The sequence below is a fragment of the Rhizopus delemar genome, genomic scaffold (assembly GCF_000149305.1).
Source record: "Rhizopus delemar RA 99-880 supercont3.14 genomic scaffold, whole genome shotgun sequence".
Classification (NCBI taxonomy): domain Eukaryota; kingdom Fungi; phylum Mucoromycota; class Mucoromycetes; order Mucorales; family Rhizopodaceae; genus Rhizopus; species Rhizopus delemar.
The window spans coordinates 1,166,053-1,189,618 of NW_027137840.1; the positions used below are offsets into that span (position 1 = coordinate 1,166,053).

General features: G+C 35.1%; 6 protein-coding genes across 6 annotated transcripts; 2 read left to right on the plus strand and 4 right to left on the minus strand.

Moving 5' to 3' along the window:
- Positions 1–849: 849 nt before the first annotated feature.
- RO3G_14786 (uncharacterized protein) lies at positions 850–1,566 on the plus strand (the record flags this gene model as incomplete). Its single annotated transcript, XM_067669370.1, has 3 exons — positions 850–883; positions 1,151–1,260; positions 1,366–1,566. 3 exons carry the CDS (start codon positions 850–852, stop codon positions 1,564–1,566), a joined length of 345 nt encoding a protein of 114 aa, XP_067525471.1.
- Positions 1,567–8,481: 6,915 nt separating this feature from the next.
- Positions 8,482–10,891, minus strand: RO3G_14787 (uncharacterized protein; the record flags this gene model as incomplete). The annotated part of the gene is made up of 6 exons (XM_067669371.1): positions 8,482–9,220; positions 9,270–9,388; positions 9,442–10,188; positions 10,239–10,612; positions 10,663–10,737; positions 10,783–10,891. The coding sequence occupies 6 exons, from the start codon at positions 10,889–10,891 to the stop codon at positions 8,482–8,484; spliced, it is 2,163 nt and encodes a 720-aa protein (XP_067525472.1).
- A 585-nt stretch (positions 10,892–11,476) lies between these two features.
- On the minus strand, positions 11,477–11,973 carry RO3G_14788 (uncharacterized protein; the record flags this gene model as incomplete). The annotated part of the gene is made up of 2 exons (XM_067669372.1): positions 11,477–11,724; positions 11,880–11,973. 2 exons carry the CDS (start codon positions 11,971–11,973, stop codon positions 11,477–11,479), a joined length of 342 nt encoding a protein of 113 aa, XP_067525473.1.
- Positions 11,974–12,856: 883 nt separating this feature from the next.
- RO3G_14789 (uncharacterized protein) lies at positions 12,857–13,084 on the plus strand (the record flags this gene model as incomplete). Its single annotated transcript, XM_067669373.1, has 2 exons — positions 12,857–12,894; positions 12,970–13,084. 2 exons carry the CDS (start codon positions 12,857–12,859, stop codon positions 13,082–13,084), a joined length of 153 nt encoding a protein of 50 aa, XP_067525474.1.
- Positions 13,085–16,255: 3,171 nt separating this feature from the next.
- Positions 16,256–16,846, minus strand: RO3G_14790 (uncharacterized protein; the record flags this gene model as incomplete). The annotated part of the gene is made up of 4 exons (XM_067669374.1): positions 16,256–16,279; positions 16,321–16,345; positions 16,525–16,603; positions 16,789–16,846. 4 exons carry the CDS (start codon positions 16,844–16,846, stop codon positions 16,256–16,258), a joined length of 186 nt encoding a protein of 61 aa, XP_067525475.1.
- Positions 16,847–20,859: 4,013 nt separating this feature from the next.
- RO3G_14791 (uncharacterized protein) lies at positions 20,860–23,259 on the minus strand (the record flags this gene model as incomplete). The annotated part of the gene is made up of 6 exons (XM_067669375.1): positions 20,860–21,595; positions 21,644–21,762; positions 21,816–22,559; positions 22,608–22,981; positions 23,031–23,105; positions 23,151–23,259. 6 exons carry the CDS (start codon positions 23,257–23,259, stop codon positions 20,860–20,862), a joined length of 2,157 nt encoding a protein of 718 aa, XP_067525476.1.
- Positions 23,260–23,566: the final 307 nt, after the last annotated feature.

Genomic DNA, 23,566 nt, shown 5'->3' on the forward strand with positions numbered 1-23,566 from the left:
TAGGCTTACACTTATGCTTATTATCGTATACCAACATACTTTAAAGATGATTCATATTGAATTTATAAGAAATCAGAGTAATGAGTAGTTAGTGAGTAATAAATACCTTACAAATATTGATTATAGCCCTTTTTTCTCTATTATCCGGGAGGTGATAAACTAAATTCACATATTTAACACGTTTACAAGTTGGTTTTGAATATAGCATAAACATAAAATAAATGAAACAATGAGACATGAATGAAAAAATGAGACATAAATGAAAAAAAAATAGACATAGAGATCTACTTACAGAATAATTATAAATAATGTACTTTTGCATAAGCAGGAACAGATATTCGTATTACAGCTATAATTATAAAAAGTATGTGTTAAAAAAGGATTTAATTGAAGTTTGATGAAAAGAACATAAATAGCAGCAGATATGATAATATTAAATAAAAAAGATACAGTGGGTCAAAAAACTGCACCAACGCAACCCAGTTTTTCTGAAATACAAGTATAGCTCTGTCAGTTTAACAGTAAACATTACGAAACTTGGAACAGAAAGAGTTACTACTGTTACTACTTATTAACGAAAGTTTCCAAGTCCGATTCGGAGTACTGATCTAAAGAGCACTCAGCAAAAAGAGGAGGTCGGTTGGTGCAGTTTTTTGACTTTTAAAATGAAAAGGTATTTGATATCATATGTCTGGACTGAGACTATTCCGGCAGATTTAATCTAATCTTTCTTATACCTGGTCACACTGGGGACCTTCAAATAAAGTTTTTGCAATTGTTTTCTGTTTTTTTTCTTTCCTGCTTTACCCAAACCCATTGTACATCGTCCGTATCTATCCATCATTAGAAATGCCCAAAAAGCTTCCATCCGATATTCAAAACAGTATCAAAGCATTATTAGAGAACAGTGCTGATCCTTCAGTCATTGAGAAACGGGTTGGAGTGCATAGAAATACCGTCAATAGGTATGCAAATAAGTGGATGCACGATTGAATACGTAAAAGAGGAGGTAGACCGAGCATTGTGGCAGAGTCAACACGCCGATACATCAAGAGATAAGTGCTCACAGGTTGTTTGAGGACTGCCAAGGACGTGCAAATGAAGTTGGAGGAGCTTGGGCGCCCTATGTCGTATCAATCGGTAATTAAAGTCTTACATTCAGTTGAAATTTATGCTGAGACCAAAAAGAAAAAGCCATTATTGACTGAAAAGCACAAAAAGGCTCGATCAGCATGGGCAAAAAAGCATCAATATTGGACAGTACATGATTGACGACATGTCATCTTTTCTGATGAGACGAAAATCAACATTTGGGGCTCTGATGGCTGCAAGTATTATTAGAAAAGAAAATGTGATCATTTACAGCCTCAGCATATCGACGTTACTGTGAAGCATGGAGGCGGTGGTCTCATGTTAGGGGGCTGTATAACCAGCGAAGGACCTGGATACGCATGTCAGATCTATAATGGTACCATGAATTCAGAGGTATACCAAGAAATCCTTGGTACAAGTCTACAAGACAATATGGAGTACTATGGTCTTAACTGGGAAACGTCGGTATTTTAGCATGACAATGATCCTAAACATCGATCAAAGTCCACAACGCAATGGATGAAGGATAGTGGCATGTTTTATATTGACGATTGGCCATCACGAAGTCCAGACCTTAATCCTATTGAACATATATGGCATCACTTGAAGTTAAAGCTGAGCATGTATGATAATAGGGCGACCAGCATCCATGAATTGTGGCAAAGAGTCGAAAATGAATGGAATTCGTTTACTAAGGAACAATGCATCAAATATATACACAGTATGCCAGACAGAATGCAAGCAGTCTTAGCAAAGAAGGGTGGATCCACTAATATTAAAAAAGTCAAAAAACTGCACCAACCGACCTCCTCTTTTTGCTGAGTGCTCTTTAAATCAATACCCCGCATCTGACCTTGAAACTTTTGTCAATAAATAGTAACAGTAGTAACTCTTTTTGTTCCAAGTTTCGTAATGTTTGCTATTAAACTGACAGAGCTATACTTGCATTTCAGAAAAACTGAGTTGCGTTGGTGCAGTTTTTTGACCCACTGTAACTTTTTAAGTCTGATTGAATTTTACAGTCTTTTTATTTTTATGAGATTAAACAAATAAACTGGATTGCTAATAACTAATAACTAATGACTTTTACAAAATATATACTATTTGCAAAAGATACGGGATATTTTAAAAGGGGGGGATGAGTTCATTTCAAACTATTTTCAATCTACTTGTAATGAAATTTGAACAAAATGTCATATTGTTATGAAAGCAAATATTTTGTTTAAATATGACATGGGGGATGAGAATCTCTTTTATGAATAAAGATGAACAAATATAAGATTAAACTTGATGGATTGGTATGAAGGTAATATTATAAGCAATTACGATAAAAAAGTAAAAGAAAAGAAAATAATCCAATACTTGAGTAAAAATACAGATTTCTATATAAAGTAAATATTAAAAAAGAACAAAAATGAAGCAGATACTGTAACTTGTGATTGTAGTTATGATTATGGTTATAGTTGTGGTTGTGGTTATAGTTATGGTTAAACGGCATATTCCTGTGGTTGCCCGCTTATTTTCAGTGTTGTGGTAGAAACACTAATCGCACCCCATTTCATATCAATCAGGATAAAGGTCGTATAGATATGTTGCAACTTTGTCCACTGTCGGATTCGAACCCTTGCCTAATGGCTGAGTTGAATGCAATGTTGCCAGTAGGTTAAATAAAAAATAAAGTCGGCTAAGAAATAGTAATGTAAAGATGAAGATGCAAAATATTTTCAGCCAAAAAATTTATTTCGAGCATGTTACGATTTAAAAGCTTCGTTTGATTGTAGCAAGAGACAATATTCAATGTTCTTCTCTGGTCTTCGTGTGAGGAAAGACAAAATGCAATCTGTTCAAAGCTCTTTATGTGATTGCGTATAACGTGCGAAGTTTCCCTATATTGACTTTAGTAATTGCTGTGTTGGTCAAAAAAAAAAACAGAATGTCGTCTGATATATATGGATTTGTAAAGCAAAATCCATAATTCGAACATTATGCATGCATTGTATAAAAATTTCAGTTTTGTTAGTCATAGCTGCCAGGTTAAGACATTTGGTCATTATGTATATGAGGTGAGGAGGTATGAACAACCTCTGCTGGATTTGCCTAATGAAAAACAGTAGCTGATTGTAGTTGACATTGACATATAAAATTTTTTATACACGATTATTATGAAAATAAAATAAAAGCTTACCTAAATAAGACCATACAACTAGTTTCTTGTAAACATATTCCAAAAGAACTTTTATTGTATTAATTATGGATGTTTCGTAAGAAATGCTGGCAAACATAACAAGATCTTTTCCTGTTGTCAGAACTCCAATCCAACGCGAGGAATGTTTCTGATTACTCGGATTATGGGAATAAATTTAAGCCCTAATATAACATCGTAGTTAAAATAAAATAAAATAATATAAAAGTTTATTTAAATAAGATCATATAACCAATTCCGATTAAACATACTTTTTTAAAATATGTATTGTGTTCATGGTTGCTCTTTAATAAAAAGAAGTATCAACTAAAATAACAAGATCTTTTTATATTGTCAAAAATCCAATCCGATGTCAGGAATGTTGCTAATCTTTCACATAATTGAAATAACGCGTAAAATAACGTTATTCAAATCAGTGAGGAACTCCCAGAATAAAAAGATAATCTATGACAGACATACAAAAGAACAAATGAAAAGTTTTCATAATCATAATTAGAGATGACACTTGCTAATGTACCTGAAGATTAGAAGAACGATCACAATAGAAGATATCAAGCCACTCACTCAATAAGATATAAATACCTGCCTTCAATTAGAATAATTTTTACTTAAACTTAAACTGAAATAAAGATCAGTCTCAAAAAGTACACAAACCGTTTCCTGATCTTTGTTTCTACCCTTTTTTTTTATATAATTTTTCCTAACATACAACAATTCAAATAAGTGAAGATTTTCCAGAAAAGAAAGATAATCTATGATAGACATACAGAAGAACAAATGAAAAGTTATCATACTCGTAAATGATGACGAAAATTATAAGTACTTCTTGCTAAATTACCTGAATGCTAAAAGTACACTCACAACAAAAGATATCAAGCCACTTGCACTATATAATAAAAATACTTGACTTCGATTGCAATAATCTCTACATATTGAGTTGAAATAAGGATAAGTCTCAAACGTATTGAAACTTTTTTTTATCTCTGTTTTTATCTTATTCTTGAATACTTCTGTCATTATACAACAAATATCTCTGTTAACAGTATGCTACAAGACTGCTATAATTAACAAATTCATACAAAACGTTTTTGTTTTCATGTAAACAGATCGTTTTATTATTTTTTATGACGGATAATATAAAATAACATATATTCTTAAGCTTATGCTAGTCAATTGCTTACCTTGTGTTTGTACATGGATGTAGATAGCTATTAACCATTAGTCATGAGCCATTAGCCATTAGTCTTTAGCCATTAGAGATGTTAGCAATGACAACTTTCTTTACCAAAAAGGCCTTTTTAGCAATATAAGCTTAATATTACTATAATTTCATCATGCCTGAAAGAATAACTTTGCGCATGAGGTTCACGCTTGTCATTCAAATGTGTTTCACTAGGAATTCCTAATGTAAAAGAAAAAAAAAAAGGAATCGACATTAGACTTCGTTATTATTTTTGTTATTATGAACTTACATTTGACCAGTGCTTGAGCTTTCCTTTTTACTTTTTGTGCCTTTGGCGTTTAGTCATTTCATAAAACAAAAATAGAGAGCAAGAAAAAGAAATTATTTTGTTGCCTTCCTTTGTTTAGGCACCGATTTCTTCTATGTTAATTAACAAAACACCTTTCATGTTACATTAATTTATAGGGAGCTTTATAAACTTTTACGTGAATGTTTCAAAACCAGCGTAAGTGACGAATAGTAAGCTTAATATCTTGACAGCAGCTTTTCTGCTAAAGGCTAGTGGAGCTTTTCTGAAATTAAAAAAGTTTAATATCAGAAAATAAAAAATTGAGCAAGAATTTAAATAACTTCGCGAAAATCTTTTTCTTTTTTGCAAAAAGCATACTGCCAATAAGCTAATTTTTTTCTCTATCGTTTGGTGTAAGCTTTATGCATTTCACATGCATAGACGTAGAGATAAATGCAGTTTTGTGGATTTCTCTATGGACCGATGACTTTACTAAAAAATAAATAATCAATATCCGGTAATGTCTTATTGGTTCATATAAGGGGCTAAAATAGATTTAAATCATCCCGAAGCTTAAATTTATGAGCTTGACAAAGATGCCGTTGAAAAAAAATGTTTCCTTTGCATTAAATTTAAGGATTAATTGCAGTTTCACCTTTTTTCTCATAAAAAGGAAGACAGGCAGGATGCGGTCTAGGCGGTATTTTATTGGGAGTGGGATATGAAAATGCCAAGTATTCTATGTTATTCTAGACCCAAATACATCACTATGCTTTAGCTTAGGCCGCTTTAATAGTATCAATTAGCTACATAGCCAGAATTGATGTTAGTTTAGAAGATAGGGATCTGTATTCCTTACTATAAAAAGATTGAAGGTGCAATGATCAAGCGCCTGAAGCAGAACACAACGTAATGTCCTTTGGTGAATTAATTTTACCTTGAGGATTGCCTGATAAGCAGTAGAAAACGACAGTCTTTTGTATCAAGGGTTTTGTCTAGCCTTCTTGGCTAGGGAAAGATGTGTACTTGTCTAAGTATATGCATCTTTGTACATTATTAGCTGCATAATGCTACATGAACTTAAAAGCTAAAAGGAAATAATTGCTACAATGCTAAATACTGCATGTGTAAGCTTAATAAAAGTAATCGAGTTTGCTTGCATATGTTGAATTGTTAGAACCTGATCAGTAGTTCAATTAAAGGCTTAAAACATGTTATCCAAAGATTGGGAAATAGTGTTAATATAATATAAACATGTTAGTTATTATCTTCATGACATACCAGGGAACATTGATGGGTACGTGCCTTTACCACCAAAAAATGTCGTACGTAAAGGATCATGAGCAGAGCATTGATTCTAAGAGATTAATATTTTTATCAAAGATCAATTTTAAGGTGATAAGGAGTAATCTGGGCTGATTAGAAAGTTAAGGCGATAAGAGTTAGCTATGATTGAAGCATTTTAGGCATGAATAAAAAACAGTATAGGCTGATTTTAAGAGTAAGTTGCTGTCGCCAAAGCCAAACTTCGTTGTCAAAATTAGTTATAGACTAGGAAGACCTATCATCATCTAAACTTATTTGTAAATCTACAATCCAAAGCAATAGCACTGTGTCTTAATAATATGTCAAAAGACAGTAGAAGTGAGCAAGATGAATTGGTATAAGAACAAGTTGGGCTCGGTGTTAAATCCTATGTACTCAAACTTAACATATTGGAGTGATTACAAATTTCTACCTACTGCTGAAATTTAGTACTCACAGTTGCTTAAGTTCATTGTCATTGTCTACAAGAAGTGATGGCTTTTATATAGTATAAAATATAGCACATTTTTAATGTAAAAGTGGCTGTCCATGTTTTAATCCGAAAATGGCATAAAAAGCTTAAATAAAAAAGAAATACCAGCCATATAAAACATTAGCCATTCTTCTTTGTTTTAGAACTCTTTATACTACGAAAGCACCACAATTTGTAAATAAAAGGTCGCATCTGCTTGTGTACTTTGTAAGTATTCATATAGAAGATATAGACTCGATAGCGATGTCATGCTGAAGAATAAATGGTTAAGCTAAAGCTTGTCAATGATCTAATATATACATCTGAAGTTAAACAGTAGAGATAATAACCAGTCAGCTATCTTTCGACTACTTACTTTTAGAGTTAACAATTGGCTAGTCTCTTTAAGATGACAAACACTGATCATATCACTCTATACTTGGAAACACGTAGCTTTGTCAATCCTAGCTTAATCTTTGACTACTGTTCTTCATTATAAGATAGAGTAAGATGGCTGGTATTGACGTATAACTTAGTATACTCCTTTACAGCACCAACGTCAAAACTATGTTTACTACTCTACAGATATGACTTTTTTTGAAAAAAGCTGTCACGTATATCCTTTAAGTTTACTGAAATGCACACGATGCTCATGTGCAATATCATATAGCTTCGACTGTCTAGTAGTGCAGCTTTTATGTTGAATTGTTTATCCATTGATATAGATTTTGACATATCGAAAAAGAACAAAATGAAAAATTAAACAATCAAAAAGGAAAAGGACTTCTGAAGTTGCACTGGCTTATATATGTAACGGAAGATGCTCACAGTCTTAGACAAGTATATTATGTTGCCTTCCATGATATCCTTTGGTGGTTTAAATGTAAGCGCATAGTCGCCAGTCATAATTTATGCAAGTCAAGGCCAAATTTTTAAATTTGCATCCTTGTCCCCTCCTCAGTTCTCAGAGTTAACACATGAATCTTTACTATAGCGGGATATGCAGCCTTAGAGATATGTCGCGAAAGTCTCAAATCGACAGGTGATATGGACTTTTTGATACAGTGCAAAATGTACTTACTAGAAAAAAGTTGCTCATATTCTTTCACCTACTATTGACAGCGTTGTATAGACACAACCGCGATTACAACAGCTTCTCCCAGACCAGAAACGTATTGCAATGTCAAAAGTTAGATACTTACAATCTTACATAACGTGGGATAGCACAGTTCACTATATTTTTGATACAATTGGTCGCTTTATAATAGTTCATTTTTGTCTTTTCCAATTCATGAGAGCACATTATAATTAAACGGCATAGTAGAATGCACTTACATCCAATGGCTCTTCAAGCAAATAACAGTTTTAACTACAAACAATAACAACGTTCTTCGCTTAATACACGATGCCAGCTACACAGTGACTAGCAAGATGTTTCGTTAGATCAAAAAATCGCTATAAACCAAAGGGACAATGAAGAATTTAAAAGAAGGAATAATACATATTGATGGATATTTATTGCATACTGAACATAAAAAAATAAAAAAGCATAAAAAGACATAGGATACATAATATACATAAAGGACATTAAATTTCATAAAAGAGTAGACCTTTGCTTACAGTCCAGATTCTGTCCTTTGCAATTCTTGGGATAAACATAAACTTGTCATATATATGGTTGAGCATTGCTTGACGAAGTCTGATGAGGTCTGATTTTAAATGTGGATTGTTTATGCATAGCGTAATATAGCATGCCCGAGCCTGTAACAATTTCCATGGGCTTGATACGTGTTGAAAAGCAACGGACTCAGGATTTTCTAATACTTGACAATAGCCAGGAAGGAGTAGGTCCTCTATTTGTCTTCTTACATGAGGGGTTTTTGCTAAGGTATAATGACCATCCTATCAAAGATTTAGCTAAAAAAGTAATCAAATGTTTAAGATGATACCTTCAAAATATCCTTCAGGTACTCCTTGTCGCGAAAAAAGTTTGAACCATATGCCATAAGTTTTTGGTAGGATTCTTTATTTTTGCAGTATTTGTCCCATTTTGAGAACTTTGATAGAACTTCATGCATAAGCAAGTTCACAAAAGGCTCTACCAAAGCATCAGTCAAGCCATAGCAGCCTACGTAGAGCACAGCATGGTCCCAATGATAATTCACTTTGTTAACTAGGTCTATGTATTGATCATAAAGACCAAGGTCGAGGTTCAAGTTGTTGACTGCGATATTTTTTTCTAGGAGTATCGGCAATTTATAATGCCACTCAGGCAACTCGGCTACGTAGTCATGATCATGCAGTATCTTTTGAATTATACCTTCATGGAATACACCATGGAGATATTGCTTCATACTAATAGCACATGACCACTGGGAGCCATCCTCAGATAATTGAAACAGACCGGGTACAAACAAAGCCATCGATTTGCGGCACCGATGCGATTTTAATTGATCAGAAAATGGCTTCCACCAGCTACGATCAGAAGGCCGGTGAACTAAGGAAGAAAGCATGAATGCAATGAGCGCTACACCTGTTAGCTGTCGTGCTGTATAGCGACAATTTTTCTGGCTATTCATATTCTTTGCTAAGGCAACTAAAGCATCCAGACGCTTTTCGACATAGCACCAAAGAGCTTTGGACTTGTACCAATTTATATGTCCTGGAAGAGAGTTCCTAAACTAATAGCATTGGCATATTTACACATACAATGTTAAAAACATACTTGGCTAGCTCCATAGTTCGATTATAGAGCGTATCCCAGCTACTTGCTTTGAAACGCACTTCAAGCCGTACCCCATATGACTTAGATGTCATCAAAGATAGACAATGCTTCTTCCTGTTCTATATATCATTATAAGCTAAAGCCTGATGTACGTTGTAGAATCTTCACTTACTACGTGCTTCATGAAGATTTCTGAAGTTTTGAATACTTCGTCTGGCTGGAAGTCTTGTCCATGTCTCTCACCAAATGCTGATCTGCGGTAAAATGGTTCCTTTGAATGGGAGTACGCAGTGACCCTTATAAAATCAGATTTAGGGTTTGCGTACTTAAAGCCACCAATCCCAAGGTGATCGCAAAAAGGATCGTGCCGATACTTGCTCGATAAAAACTTTTCTTCAACAGCCAGGAAGTTGTCGATAATAGCACGAAAGTTCGTACTATTACCAGTCGACCACATGCCGGTCAAACCACGCTGAGGGCAGCCAAAATTGACGCCCAAGTCCAAATAAAAATTTGTAACATCAACACGATCCCAAATAAACCCTTGGGAAGTCAAGGCATCCATAAATGTCTCTTCCTCAGAAAACCGAGATTTCATGCCCATACCCCAGGTTACAAAGAAGAAGTCACCAAAAACGCTATTCAGGCGTGAATTATGCAAGAGAATGTCCCTCATCGCTGTTTCCAATCTAGTAAACTCTTGCATACTAATGTGGATACCTTTTCCCAAACCAAAATGAGCAGCAGACTCATAATCCAAAGGCACAGGTACTACTGATGTATCAAAAGCAATATCCAAGGCTGGAAGGAGAACAAGATCAACAAACTGCACACGATAGTGATCTGGTACATGATATGAAGGGCTAACACCTTCGGTCAAAACAAGCCCCTGGTAAATGCGAGGAAAACAAATACACACCTATAGATAGCTGTTAAATGGGAATACTCTAAAAAAAACGAATAAACTACCTGGAGCTGTCCTGACTTTAAAAGTTGCAAATTAGGGATTCTGTGGATGCCAACACTGACATTCTTGGTATAAACATCGTGAGACCAAGTTACACCTGTATCAGACATGTAGCTACTTGCATGTAATGGCCTGATAATAAGACCACAGGAGTTTCGAAGTGGTACGTCATGACTGACATAAGCAAAGGAGTCAATATCAGTGGAAATACTGACTTCACCATGAACTGTTTCACACATATTATCTACGAAAGCAGGAGATAACTGGTCACTAGCACCGTCATAAACGCATCCAAGGATGTACTTAAATATATCATTGGATATTTGCTGGCCAGCATTGGATGGATAATCCACAAATTCCTCAACTCCCATAGAGGCTAAAAATTATTCATTTAGTATTTATGTAGAAACTATTTCGCAAATATACCTTGAGAGTTAAAATAACGTTGACGATCTAATACGGACAGAGCATTAACAGGGCGCACTATATGTTCAACTTCGTCTAAAAAAATATCAGATGATTATTTATGTCAAATAATGAAGTTACCTTCACGTAAACGTGTACGAGTACCAATCGCAACAATTGGCTCTACCAATTCACTAGAATTATTGCCAGAGGCAATTTCAACATAAGGTTCGAGATATAAATCAGACATAGTGTGAGTAATAGAAAAAAAGAATAAAGGAGAAAAATATAAAAGCAAAAAAAAAAAGAAAAAAGAATTAGTCTGGCATATTTATAGAAATATGAAGTGTACGGCGAAAACGTAATGATAACATAATTGCTGATAAAAATCACGCAATTTCATAATCAATAGCCGTGATTGGTGGGATATGACACACTTTTTGCGCTTTTTTTGCTTCTAAATAGCTATTGGCTGTTGCATTTATAATTTAAGGTATGATACCAAAAAGAAAAACCTCAAACATAGCAACTAAAACAAATTATGACACACTATACAGTGTCTTTCACTTTGACAAAGCTTCACTATATGAATTATTCATGCTATTTACTTTCTTTAGCATATACTTAAAAAAAAAAAGAAGATTATCTGACAGTCCAACTTTAAGTGACAGTGAAATAAAAAATTTATTGAGTGTTTTACACGTCACAATTATAATTCCGCAATATAAAAGAGCAATTTTCTATTTTTTCCTCTTTTTTTCCTCTTTTTTTTTTTCTAAAAGTCAACGTCGACCCGAGGTATCGAACCTTCATAGTCTGACTGAAAGGCGTATATCTAAGCCACCTGACGATGGAAAACTGAAATCTCTGTAATCAAGCGTCTTCCCATCGCGAGTATGGTTCGAAGCGGAAAGGCTGTCTCGAATCTAGGGCGCTCTGGTTGAGGAGTTGGCGCTTGTGCCACTTGGCCAGGGAAGGCCGAAATCTCTGTAACCAAGCGTCTGCTGTTCGTTAATATAATTCGAAGCGGATAGGCTGTCTCGAACCCACGATGTTCTTGATGATGGGTTAGCGCTTGTACCGCTAGCAACTACTGTATAGGTTGAGTGTTCTCTGGACGCGGGTTCAAATCCTGCCTTCCCGCACAGACTTTACTCATTTGATAGTAAATAGAAGAATGTTCATAAGGACTGACCTTTACAGGTTAGACCATAGGATCCTGTGGGTTACCTGCTTACTTTTGGGAATGACCAGAGTGAACGGAGTGATGCCGGACACACTAGGCGCACCCCATTTGATATGTAAATGAGACAAAAAGACATTTTCACACATAGTGATCTATGCTTATGCTTATGCTTATACTCATACTTATGCGCTTATACTTGAACTTATGACTAAGATTAGGCTTACACTTATGCTTACGCTTATGCTTATGCTTATTATCGTATACCAACATACTTTAAAGATGATTCATATTGAATTTATAAGAAATCAGAATAGTGAGTAGTTAGTGAGTAGTGAATACCTTACAAATATTGATTATAGACCTTTTTTCACTATTATTCGGGTGATAAACTAAATTCACACATTTAACACGGTTTACAAGTTGGTTTTGAATGTAGCATAAAATAAATGAAACAATGAGACATGAATGAAAAAATGAGACATAAATAAAAAAAATAGAGATCTACTTACAGAATAATTATAAATAATCTAATTTTGCATAAGCAAGAGCAGATATTCATATTACAGCTATAATTATAAAAAGTATGTGTTAAAAAAGGATTTAATTGAAGTTTGATGAAAAGAATATAAATAGCAGCAGATATGATAATATTAAATAAAAAAGATAACTTTTTAAGTCTGATTGAATTTTACAGTCTTTTTATTCTTATGAGATTAAACAAATAAACTGCATTGCTAATAACTAATAACTAATGACTTTTTACAAAATATATACTATTTGCAAAAGATAGGGGATATTTTAAAAGGGGGGGGGGATGAGTTCATTTCAAACTATTTTCAATCTACTTGTAATGAAATTTGAACAAAAAGTGATATTGTTAAGAAAGCAAATATTTTGTTTAAATATGAAATGGGGGAAGAGATTCTCTTTTATGAATAAAGATGAACAAATATAAGGTTAGACTTGATGGATTGATATGAAGATAATATTATAAGCAATTACGATAAAAAAGTAAAAGAAAAGAAAAGAATGCAATACTTGAGTAAAAATACAGATTTCTATATAAAGTAAATATTAAAAAAGAACAAAAATGAAGCAGATACTGTAATTTGCGGTTGTGACCGTGACTGTGACAATGGTAGTGGTAATGGATGTGGTTATGATTATGATTATGGCTGTGATTGTGGTAATGAATATGGCTATGGCCATGACCGCGGTTATGGTAGTGGTTGTGGTTATGGTTGTGGTTATGGTTAAACCCCAAAATCCTGTGGTTGCCCGCTTAATTTCAGAGTTGTGGTTGGAGCACTTTTCATGACTGTATCTATAGTTAGCGTCACGGCTATGGCTAAAAACCAAAATCTAGCGTTGCCTGCTTACTTTGGGAGTGATCGGAGTGATTTCAGACACTAGAGGCACCCCATTTGATACATAAATGAGGCAAAGGCATTTTTACACCTAGTGGCCTATGTTTATGGCTATGGCTATGCTTATGGCTAAATTTTGGCTTATGCCTAAAGTTAAGCCTGATCGATGCTTACTTGTCTGGTTAAACCCCAAAATCCTGTGGTTGCCCGCTTAATTTCAGAGTTGTGGTTGGAGCACTTTTCATGACTGTATCTATAGTTAGCGTCACGGCTATGGCTAAAAACCAAAATCTAGCGTTGCCTGCTTACTTTGGGAGTGATCGGAGTGATTTCAGACACTAGAGGCACCCCATTTGATACATAAATGAGGCAAAGGCATTTTTACACCTAGTGGCCTATGTTTATGGCTATGGCTATGCTTATGGCTAAATTTTGGCTTATGCCTAAAGTTAAGCCTGATCGATGCTTACTTGTCTGGTTAAACCCCAAAATCCTGTGGTTGCCCGCTTAATTTCAGAGTTGTGGTTGGAGCACTTTTCATGACTGTATCTATAGTTAGCGTCACGGCTATGGCTAAAAACCAAAAATCTAGCGTTGCCTGCTTACTTTGGGAGTGATCGGAGTGATTTCAGACACTAGAGGCACCCCATTTGATACATAAATGAGGCAAAGGCATTTTTACACCTAGTGGCCTATGTTTATGGCTATGGCTATGCTTATGGCTAAATTTTGGCTTATGCCTAAAGTTAAGCCTGATCGATGCTTACTTGTCTGGTTAAACCCCAAAATCCTGTGGTTGCCCGCTTAATTTCAGAGTTGTGGTTGGAGCACTTTTCATGACTGTATCTATAGTTAGCGTCACGGCTATGGCTAAAAACCAAAATCTAGCGTTGCCTGCTTACTTTGGGAGTGATCGGAGTGATTTCAGACACTAGAGGCACCCCATTTGATACATAAATGAGGCAAAGGCATTTTTACACCTAGTGGCCTATGTTTATGGCTATGGCTATGCTTATGGCTAAATTTTGGCTTATGCCTAAAGTTAAGCCTGATCGATGCTTACTTGTCTGGTTAAACCCCAAAATCCTGTGGTTGCCCGCTTAATTTCAGAGTTGTGGTTGGAGCACTTTTCATGACTGTATCTATAGTTAGCGTCACGGCTATGGCTAAAAACCAAAATCTAGCGTTGCCTGCTTACTTTGGGAGTGATCGGAGTGATTTCAGACACTAGAGGCACCCCATTTGATACATAAATGAGGCAAAGGCATTTTTACACCTAGTGGCCTATGTTTATGGCTATGGCTATGCTTATGGCTAAATTTTGGCTTATGCCTAAAGTTAAGCCTGATCGATGCTTACTTGTCTGGTTAAACCCCAAAATCCTGTGGTTGCCCGCTTAATTTCAGAGTTGTGGTTGGAGCACTTTTCATGACTGTATCTATAGTTAGCGTCACGGCTATGGCTAAAAACCAAAATCTAGCGTTGCCTGCTTACTTTGGGAGTGATCGGAGTGATTTCAGACACTAGAGGCACCCCATTTGATACATAAATGAGGCAAAGGCATTTTTACACCTAGTGGCCTATGTTTATGGCTATGGCTATGCTTATGGCTAAATTTTGGCTTATGCCTAAAGTTAAGCCTGATCGATGCTTACTTGTCTGGTTAAACCCCAAAATCCTGTGGTTGCCCGCTTAATTTCAGAGTTGTGGTTGGAGCACTTTTCATGACTGTATCTATAGTTAGCGTCACGGCTATGGCTAAAAACCAAAATCTAGCGTTGCCTGCTTACTTTGGGAGTGATCGGAGTGATTTCAGACACTAGAGGCACCCCATTTGATACATAAATGAGGCAAAGGCATTTTTACACCTAGTGGCCTATGTTTATGGCTATGGCTATGCTTATGGCTAAATTTTGGCTTATGCCTAAAGTTAAGCCTGATCGATGCTTACTTGTCTGGTTAAACCCCAAAATCCTGTGGTTGCCCGCTTAATTTCAGAGTTGTGGTTGGAGCACTTTTCATGACTGTATCTATAGTTAGCGTCACGGCTATGGCTAAAAACCAAAATCTAGCGTTGCCTGCTTACTTTGGGAGTGATCGGAGTGATTTCAGACACTAGAGGCACCCCATTTGATACATAAATGAGGCAAAGGCATTTTTACACCTAGTGGCCTATGTTTATGGCTATGGCTATGCTTATGGCTAAATTTTGGCTTATGCCTAAAGTTAAGCCTGATCGATGCTTACTTGTCTGGTTAAACCCCAAAATCCTTGGGTTGTCTGCTTAATTTCATAATTTGGGTAGAAACACTAACCGCACCCCATTCATAGCTAAAGGATGTAAAACCGCATTGCACGGTAGAACTAAGGTTGAGTACCACTATGAGTTTGGAACCCTCCTCTCTTAACTAAAACAACCGTAACCTTGCCACTAAGTCAAACAAAAGTCTAACTTAATATTGAACTTTAGAGTATTCAGTACAACGTATAAGGTTGTTTTGGCCAAAACAAATAATTGTTCGAATTCTTTTGGTCACTGCAAATAATTGCTCGAATTGGTTTGTTAAAGCATGTCGCTAGATTGAACATTTCGTGGTTAAGAGATTGTTATGGTTTTGGGCAAAAAAATTAACTCCCGATGTATTGGTCATTTTCGAATGTCGAAGAAAGCTTCAAGTGCGAAAAAAATAAAGAAATTTAACATGTTTTTATTTCATTTGTAGGGCAGATATCCATAAAGTTATCCACGTTTTAAAAAAGCGTCTTTGCTTTTTCAAATGATCTTTTTTTGGTAAGCCTGTTCCCCTCTATTGTTGAAAGACGGACATTTTCTTTTCTTTATTTCTGAGAGTAAAATGCGGAAATCAAAAGCAATTTGCGATTATTTTGCTTAGGAGTATACATATTAGGAAGGTGATTTATGATTTTTAGCGTAGGTTATTATAAACGTGCTATTGAACGTAACAAAATAGTCATGTTTATGAAAAAAAATTGAACTGGTAAAGAAAAAGACTTGGTTAAAAAAAAGACTTCGTAAAAAAAAAGTCTAGCTATAGAAAGTTCATTGTTCAATGAAAACAGTAATCTAGCAACAAATATACTTTATAGAAATGCAAATGTCTTTACATTATAATAAAAGAATACATGTGTGCTTTAAAAAGAATAAAATAATAAAGAAGCTCTGCTAACATTTTGTTACAAGGCAGTTATAATTAACAAATACATACAAATACTTTTTGTTTTTCAAGTAAATAGACCACTTTATTATTTTTTATGACAAATAATATAAAAGAATATATATCTTTAAGCTTATACTCGTTCATTACTTACTTTATGTTTGCACATGGGTTTAATTTACCATTAGCCATTAGAGATGTGGGGCAATGACAACTTTCTTTACCAAAAAGAACTTTTCAGCAACAAGCAACAGAATAAATTTGATATTATTATAGTTTCATCATGTTGAAAAGAACAACTTTGCCCATGAGGTTCATGTTCGTCATCCGAATGTGTCCCATTAGGAATTCCTAATGTAAGAAAAAAAAAAGAAACCGACATTAGACTTCGTTATTATTTTTGTTGTTATAAACTTACATTTGACCAGCGCTTGAGCTTTCCTTTTTACTTTTTGTGCCTTTGGTGCTTGGTTCATTATATAAAACAAAACTAGAAAGCAAGAAAAAAAGTTATTTTATTGTCTTACTTTGTTTATGCACCGATTTCTTCTGTTTTAATTAACAAAACACCTTTCATGTTACATTAATTTGTAGGGAACTTTATAAACTTTTACGTGAATGCATCAAAACCAGCGTAAGTGACGGATAGTAAGCTTAATATCTTGATAGCAGCTTTTCTGGTAAAGGCTAGTGGAGCTATTCTGAAATTAATTTTTTTAATCTCAGAAAATAAAAAACTGAGCAAGAATTTAAATATCTCCATGTAAATACGTTCGTTCTCTGCAAAACGCATACCAATGAAAAGCTAATTTTTTTCTTCATCTTTTGATGCAAATTTCATAAATGTTGATGGTATGGTCGTGGAGATAAATGCAATTTTGTGAATTTCTCTATGGACCGATGATTTTACTACAAAATAGATAATCAATGTTCGGCGATGTCTTGTAGGCGTATATAACAGGCGAAGCTACATTTAAAGTGTTCTAAGCAATAAAGTTATGGGTTTCGAAGCCAGCATGAATGATTAAGAATAAATCCAACACTTGATCACTGCTTTTCCACTGAGAACTAGCAGAGTTGCTCTGTTGTGAAAGCAATTTAAACTCAGAAAGTAGAAATCTGAGCAAAACTTTAAATATCTTTGCGAAATTTTTTTTCTTTTTTGCAAAAAGCATACTGCCAAAAAGCTAATTTTTTTCTCTATCGTTTGGTGTAAGCTTTATGCATTTCACATGCATAGACGTAGAGATAAATGCAATTTTGTGAATTTCTCTATGGACCGATGATTTTACTAAAAAATAAATAATCAATATCCGGTAATGTCTTGTTGATTCATATAAGGGGCTAAGCTACATTTAAAGCTTTTCAGAGCTTAAATTTATGAGCTTGACAAAGATGCCGTTGAAAAAAAATGTTTCCTTTGCATTAAATTTAAGGATTAATTGCAGTTTCACCTTTTTTCTCATAAAAAGGAAGACAGGCAGGATGCGGTCTAGGCGGTATTTTATTGGGAGTGGGACATGGAAATTCCAAGTATTCTATGTTGTTATATACCCAAATACATCACTATGCTTTAGCTTAGGTAGCTTTAATAGTATCAATTAGCTACATAGCCAGAATTTATGTTAGTTTAGAAGATAGGGATCTGTATTCCTTACTATAAAAAGATTGAAGGTGCAATGATCAAGCCCCTGAAGCAGAGCACAATGTAATGTCCTTTAGTAAATTCATTTTACATTGAGGATTTCCTGATAAGATTTAGAAAACGACAATTTTTTGTATGAAGGGTTTTGTTTGGCCTTCTTGGCTAGGGATAGATGTGTACTTGTCTAAGTATATGCATATTTGTGCATTATAAACTGCATAAGGCTACGTGAACTTAAAAGCTAAGAGAAAATAATTGCTATAGTACTAAATACTGTATGTATAAGCTTACTGAAAGCACTCGAGTTTGCATATATTGAATTGTTAGAACCTGATCAGTAGTTCAATTAAAGGCTTAAAAAATATTATCCAAAGATTAGGTAATATAGGGAGTATAAAGTATACATGTTAGTTATTATCTTCATGCCATACCATGGAACAATGATGGGTACATGCCTTTACCACCAAAAAATGTCGTACGTAAAGGAACATGAACAGAACATTGATCCTAAGAGATGAATATTTTTATCAAAGATCGATTTTAAGGTTATGACGAGTAATCTGGACTGATTATAAAGTTAAGGCGATAAGAGTTAGCTATGACTGAAGCATTTTAGGCATAAATAAAAAACAGTATAGGCTGATTTTAAGAGTAAGCTGCTGTTGTCAAAATTAGTTATAGACTAGGAAGACCTATCATCATCTAAACTTATTTGTAAACCTACAATCCAAAGCAATAGCACTGTGTCTTCATGATATGCCAAAAGACAGTAGAAATGAGCAAGATGAATTGGTATAAAAACAAGTTGGGCTCGGTGTTAAATCCTATCTACTCAAACTTAACATATTGGAGTGGTTACAAATTTCTACCTACTGTGGAAATTTACTACTCACAGTTGCTTACCTTTAGTGTCATTGTCTACAGGAAGTGATAATTTTTATATAGGAGAAAATAGAGCACGTTTTTAATGTAAAAGTAGCTGTCCATTTTTTAATCCGTAAATGACATAAAAAGGTTAAGTAAAAAGTAATAGCAGCCATATAAGATATTAGCCATTCTTTATTTCAGAACTCTTTATGTTGCGAAAGTACCCCAATTTGTAAATAAAAAAGTGGCATCTGTTTGTATTCCTTGCGAGCAGCAATATCAAAAGTATAGAATCGGCAACAAAAGGATGATGATGAGTAAATGATTAAGTTAAAGCTTGTCAATGATCTAATAAATGCATCCGAAGTTGAACAACAGAAATAATAGCCAGTCAACTGTCTTTCGTCTACTTACTTTTGGGGTTGACAGTTGCTTAGACTATCTAGGATGATAAATGCTGATCCTATCATTCTAAATTTTGGAGTACGTAGCTTTGTCAGTCCTAGTTTAATCTTTTGTGCACTGTTCTGCATTCTAATATACAGTAAAAGTTTTAGTATTGACTTGTAGCATAGTATAATCTTTTGCAGCAACAGAGTCAAAAGTATGTTTACTATTTTACAGATATGACTTTGAAAAAAGCTATCTAGTATATCGTTTAAGTTTACTGAAATGCACACGATGATGATGCGAAATATCATTTAGCCTCGGTTGTCAAATAGTGCGGCCTCTATTCTGAATTGGTTATTTATCGATATAGATTTAGGCATATCAATTAAGAAGAGCATGAAAAGTTGAACTAACAAAAGCGGCCAAGGACTTTGAAGCTGTATTTGCGTACATATGTAACGAACAATGATCACAGTCTTGGTCAAGTACTTTATGTGGTCTTTCATGTTCCTTTTTGCTAATTTAATTGCAAGCCTATAGTCACCAGTCGTAATTCATGCTGGCCAAAGCCAAATTTTTAAATTCGCATCCTCATCCCTCCCTCCATTCTCAGAGATAATACATGAAATCTTTACTGCAATGGGATATACTACCTCAAAGATATGATACTTGGGGCTCAAGCCAGCAGTTTGCATTGGGCTTTTGGTTGGAGTAAAAAATGCCCCTACCACAAAAAGGTTGCTCATATTCTTTCATCTACTGTTGTAGGCGTTGTATAGAAACCATCGTGGTTACAATAGCTTCTCTCAAACTAGAAGCGTGTTACAATGTTAACAATTAGATGGTTATAACTTACGTAGCGCGACATAGCGCAGCTCACTATACTTTTGATACAACTGGTCGCTTTACAATAGTTCATGTTTGCCTTTTCCAATTCATGAAAACATATTATAGTTAATGTGACGTATTAGAAGGTGCTTATGTCCAACGGATCTACAGGCAAATGACAACATAAACTATAAAGGACAACAACAACGCTCTTCGTTTAAAGCATGATGTCTGCTACACAGTGGCTACCAAGATGTTTCGTTGGATCAAAAAAATGGCTATAAGTGAGAGAGACAATGAAAGATTTAAAAGAAGGAATAATACATATTGATGGGTGTTTATTGTTATTTATTGCATATTGAAAATAAAAGAAGAAAAAGCATAAAAAGACATAATATACATAAAAAAATTAAATTTCATAAAACAGTAGCCCTTTTTTTACAGTCCATATTCTGTCCTTTGCAATTTTTGGGATAAACTCAAAGTTTTCATAGATATATTTGAGCATAGCTAGGCGAAATCTGATGAAGTCTGATTTTAAATGTGGGTTGTTAATGCATAGTATAATGTAGCATGCCCGAGCTTGTAACAATTTCCATGAACTTGATGCATGTTGAAAAGCAACAGACTCAGGATTTTCTAATATTTGACCATATCCAGGAAGGAGTAGGTCCTCTATTTGTCTTCTTACGTGAGGGGTTTTTGCTAAGGTATAATGATCATTCTATCAAAGATTTAGCTAAAAAACTACTCAAATGTTTAAGATGATACCTTTAAAATGTCCTTTAGATACTCTTTATCACAAAAAAAGTTGGAGCCATATGCCATAAGTGTTTGATATGATCGTTTATCCTTGCAATACTTGTTCCATTTTGAAAATTTGCATAGGACTTCATGCAGGATCAAGTTGACAAAAGGCTCTACCGAAGTATCGCTTAGACCATAATGACTTAGAAAAAGCACAGCACGATCCCAGTAGTAATTCTCCTTGCTAGATAAATTTATATGCGGAGCATACAAACCAAGGTCAAACTTCAAATCTACAGCTTCTGTCAATGCAAAGAGGGTTGGCATGCGGTAATGCCATTCAGGCAATTCAATTCCATCAGCAAGCTCAGGTGTCATTTTGTTGATGATGTCCTTATGCAAGACACCATCTAAACTCTGCCTTAAGCTCACCGTACATGACCAGCGGGAACCATCCTCAGATAACCGAAAGAGATCAGGTGTGAACAAAGCCATGGACTTGCGGCACCGTTTCGCTTTCAATTGATCTGCGAATGGCTTCCACCAGCTACGATCAGATGGTCGGTGTACCAATGAAGACAGCATAAAGGCAATGAGTGCTACACCTGTAAGTTGCCGTGCTGTATACCGAGAATTTTTCTGACTATGGATGTTTTTTGCTAAAGCAACTAAAGAGTCCAGACGCTTTTCAACAAAGGATGAAAGAGCATGAGACTTGTACCAATTGACATGTGCTTGAAGATGGTTTCTAAAGAAATAGCGTTAAATATTTATATGTACGATGTCAATTACATACTTGGCCAAATCCATAGTATGATTATATAGTGCATCCCAATGATTCGCTGTGAAGCGCACTTCCAATCGCACTCCATATGACTTATACTTCATCAATGACAAACAGTGCTTCATCCTGGCCTAAATATTAAAGTAAGCTACAGCCCGGTTTACATAATAAAATAATTACTTACTACATGCTTAATAAATCCTGGGGATACCTTGAATACGTCGTCAGCATCAAAATCTTTGCCATGTCTCTCTCCATATGTACTACGGCTGTAAAAAGGCTGTTTTGCATGGGAGTACGCGGAGACCCGAATAAAACCGGACTTGCGATTCCCGTACTTGAACCCACCAATACCTGAATGACCACAAAAAGGATCATGACGGTACATGCTCTTATGAAAGCTTTCGTCTTCAAAAAGCAATTCCAGTATAGACTGAAAATCTTTTCTTTCTCCAGTCGACCATAATCCTGTAAGACCAAGTTGAGGGCTTGCAAAGTTGATGCCTAAGTCCAGATAGAGGTTGCTAAGATCCATTTTGTCCCATATGAAGCCTTGTGAAGATAAGGCATGCACAAAATTCTCGTCCGCAACAAACCTGGATTTCATACCCATACCCCACGTTACAAAGAAGAAGTCGCCAAATATAGCACTTAGACTTGAGTTACGTGAAAGGATACCCCTCATAGCAGATATCAACTGCGACACCTCTTCCATACTTAAGCTAATGCCCTTCCCCAACCCAAAATCAGCAGCTGATTGGTAGTCTAAAGGTACTGGTACAACTGACGTATCAAAGATAATATCCAAAGCAGGGAGAAGGACCATATTGACGAACCTTTCATGATAAAGAACAGGTATAAAGTATGATGGGCGTGCACTTTCTGTCTGAACCATTTCACGATAAATTCCAGGGAAGAAAATGGCAACCTAGCAACTTTCTTTAAGATTCGTTTTTTCAAAAAAAAAAAAAAGTACCTGAAGCCTTTCGCTATGTAAAAATTGAACATTGGAGATTTTGTGCACACCAACTTTAACATCGTTCGTATATCTTTCATGAGACCAGGCTACTCCAGTATCAGTCGTGTAGCTACTACTGTATGGTGGTCTGATATCCAATGTACATGAGTGCTTTAAAGGCAGGTCGCTACTAACGTATGCAAAGGAGTCAATGTCTGTGGATATACGGATATCACCAGGAACAGGTTCGCAGCTGTTGTTAACAAATACCGGAGATAATTGGTCACTGCTGTTGTCGTAAACGCATCCAAGTATATGCTGAAGTATATCATCGGATACCTGTCGATTCATACCGGATGAAAGATGCATAAATTCCTCAATTCCCATGGATGCTATGAATCATTGATTAGGCATATAATTATATGACGTTCATCACTGTACCACCAGCATTGAAAAAACGTTGACGATCCAATACAGACAAAGCATTCATGGGGCGCACTATATGTTCAACTTCGTCTAAAAAAATATCAGATGATTATTTATGTCAAATAATGAAGTTACCTTCACGTAAACGTGTACGAGTACCAATCGCAACAATTGGCTCTACCAATTCACTAGAATTATTGCCAGAGGCAATTTCAACATAAGGTTCGAGATATAAATCAGGCATAGTGTGAGTAATAGAAAAAAAGAATAAAGGAGAAAAATATAAAAGCAAAAAAAAAAAGAAAAAAGAATTAGTCTGGCATATTTATAGAAATATGAAGTGTACGGCGAAAACGTAATGATAACATAATTGCTGATAAAAATCACGCAATTTCATAATCAATAGCCGTGATTGGTGGGATATGACACACTTTTTGCGCTTTTTTTGCTTCTAAATAGCTATTGGCTGTTGCATTTATAATTTAAGGTATGATACCAAAAAGAAAAACCTCAAACATAGCAACTAAAACAAATTATGACACACTATACAG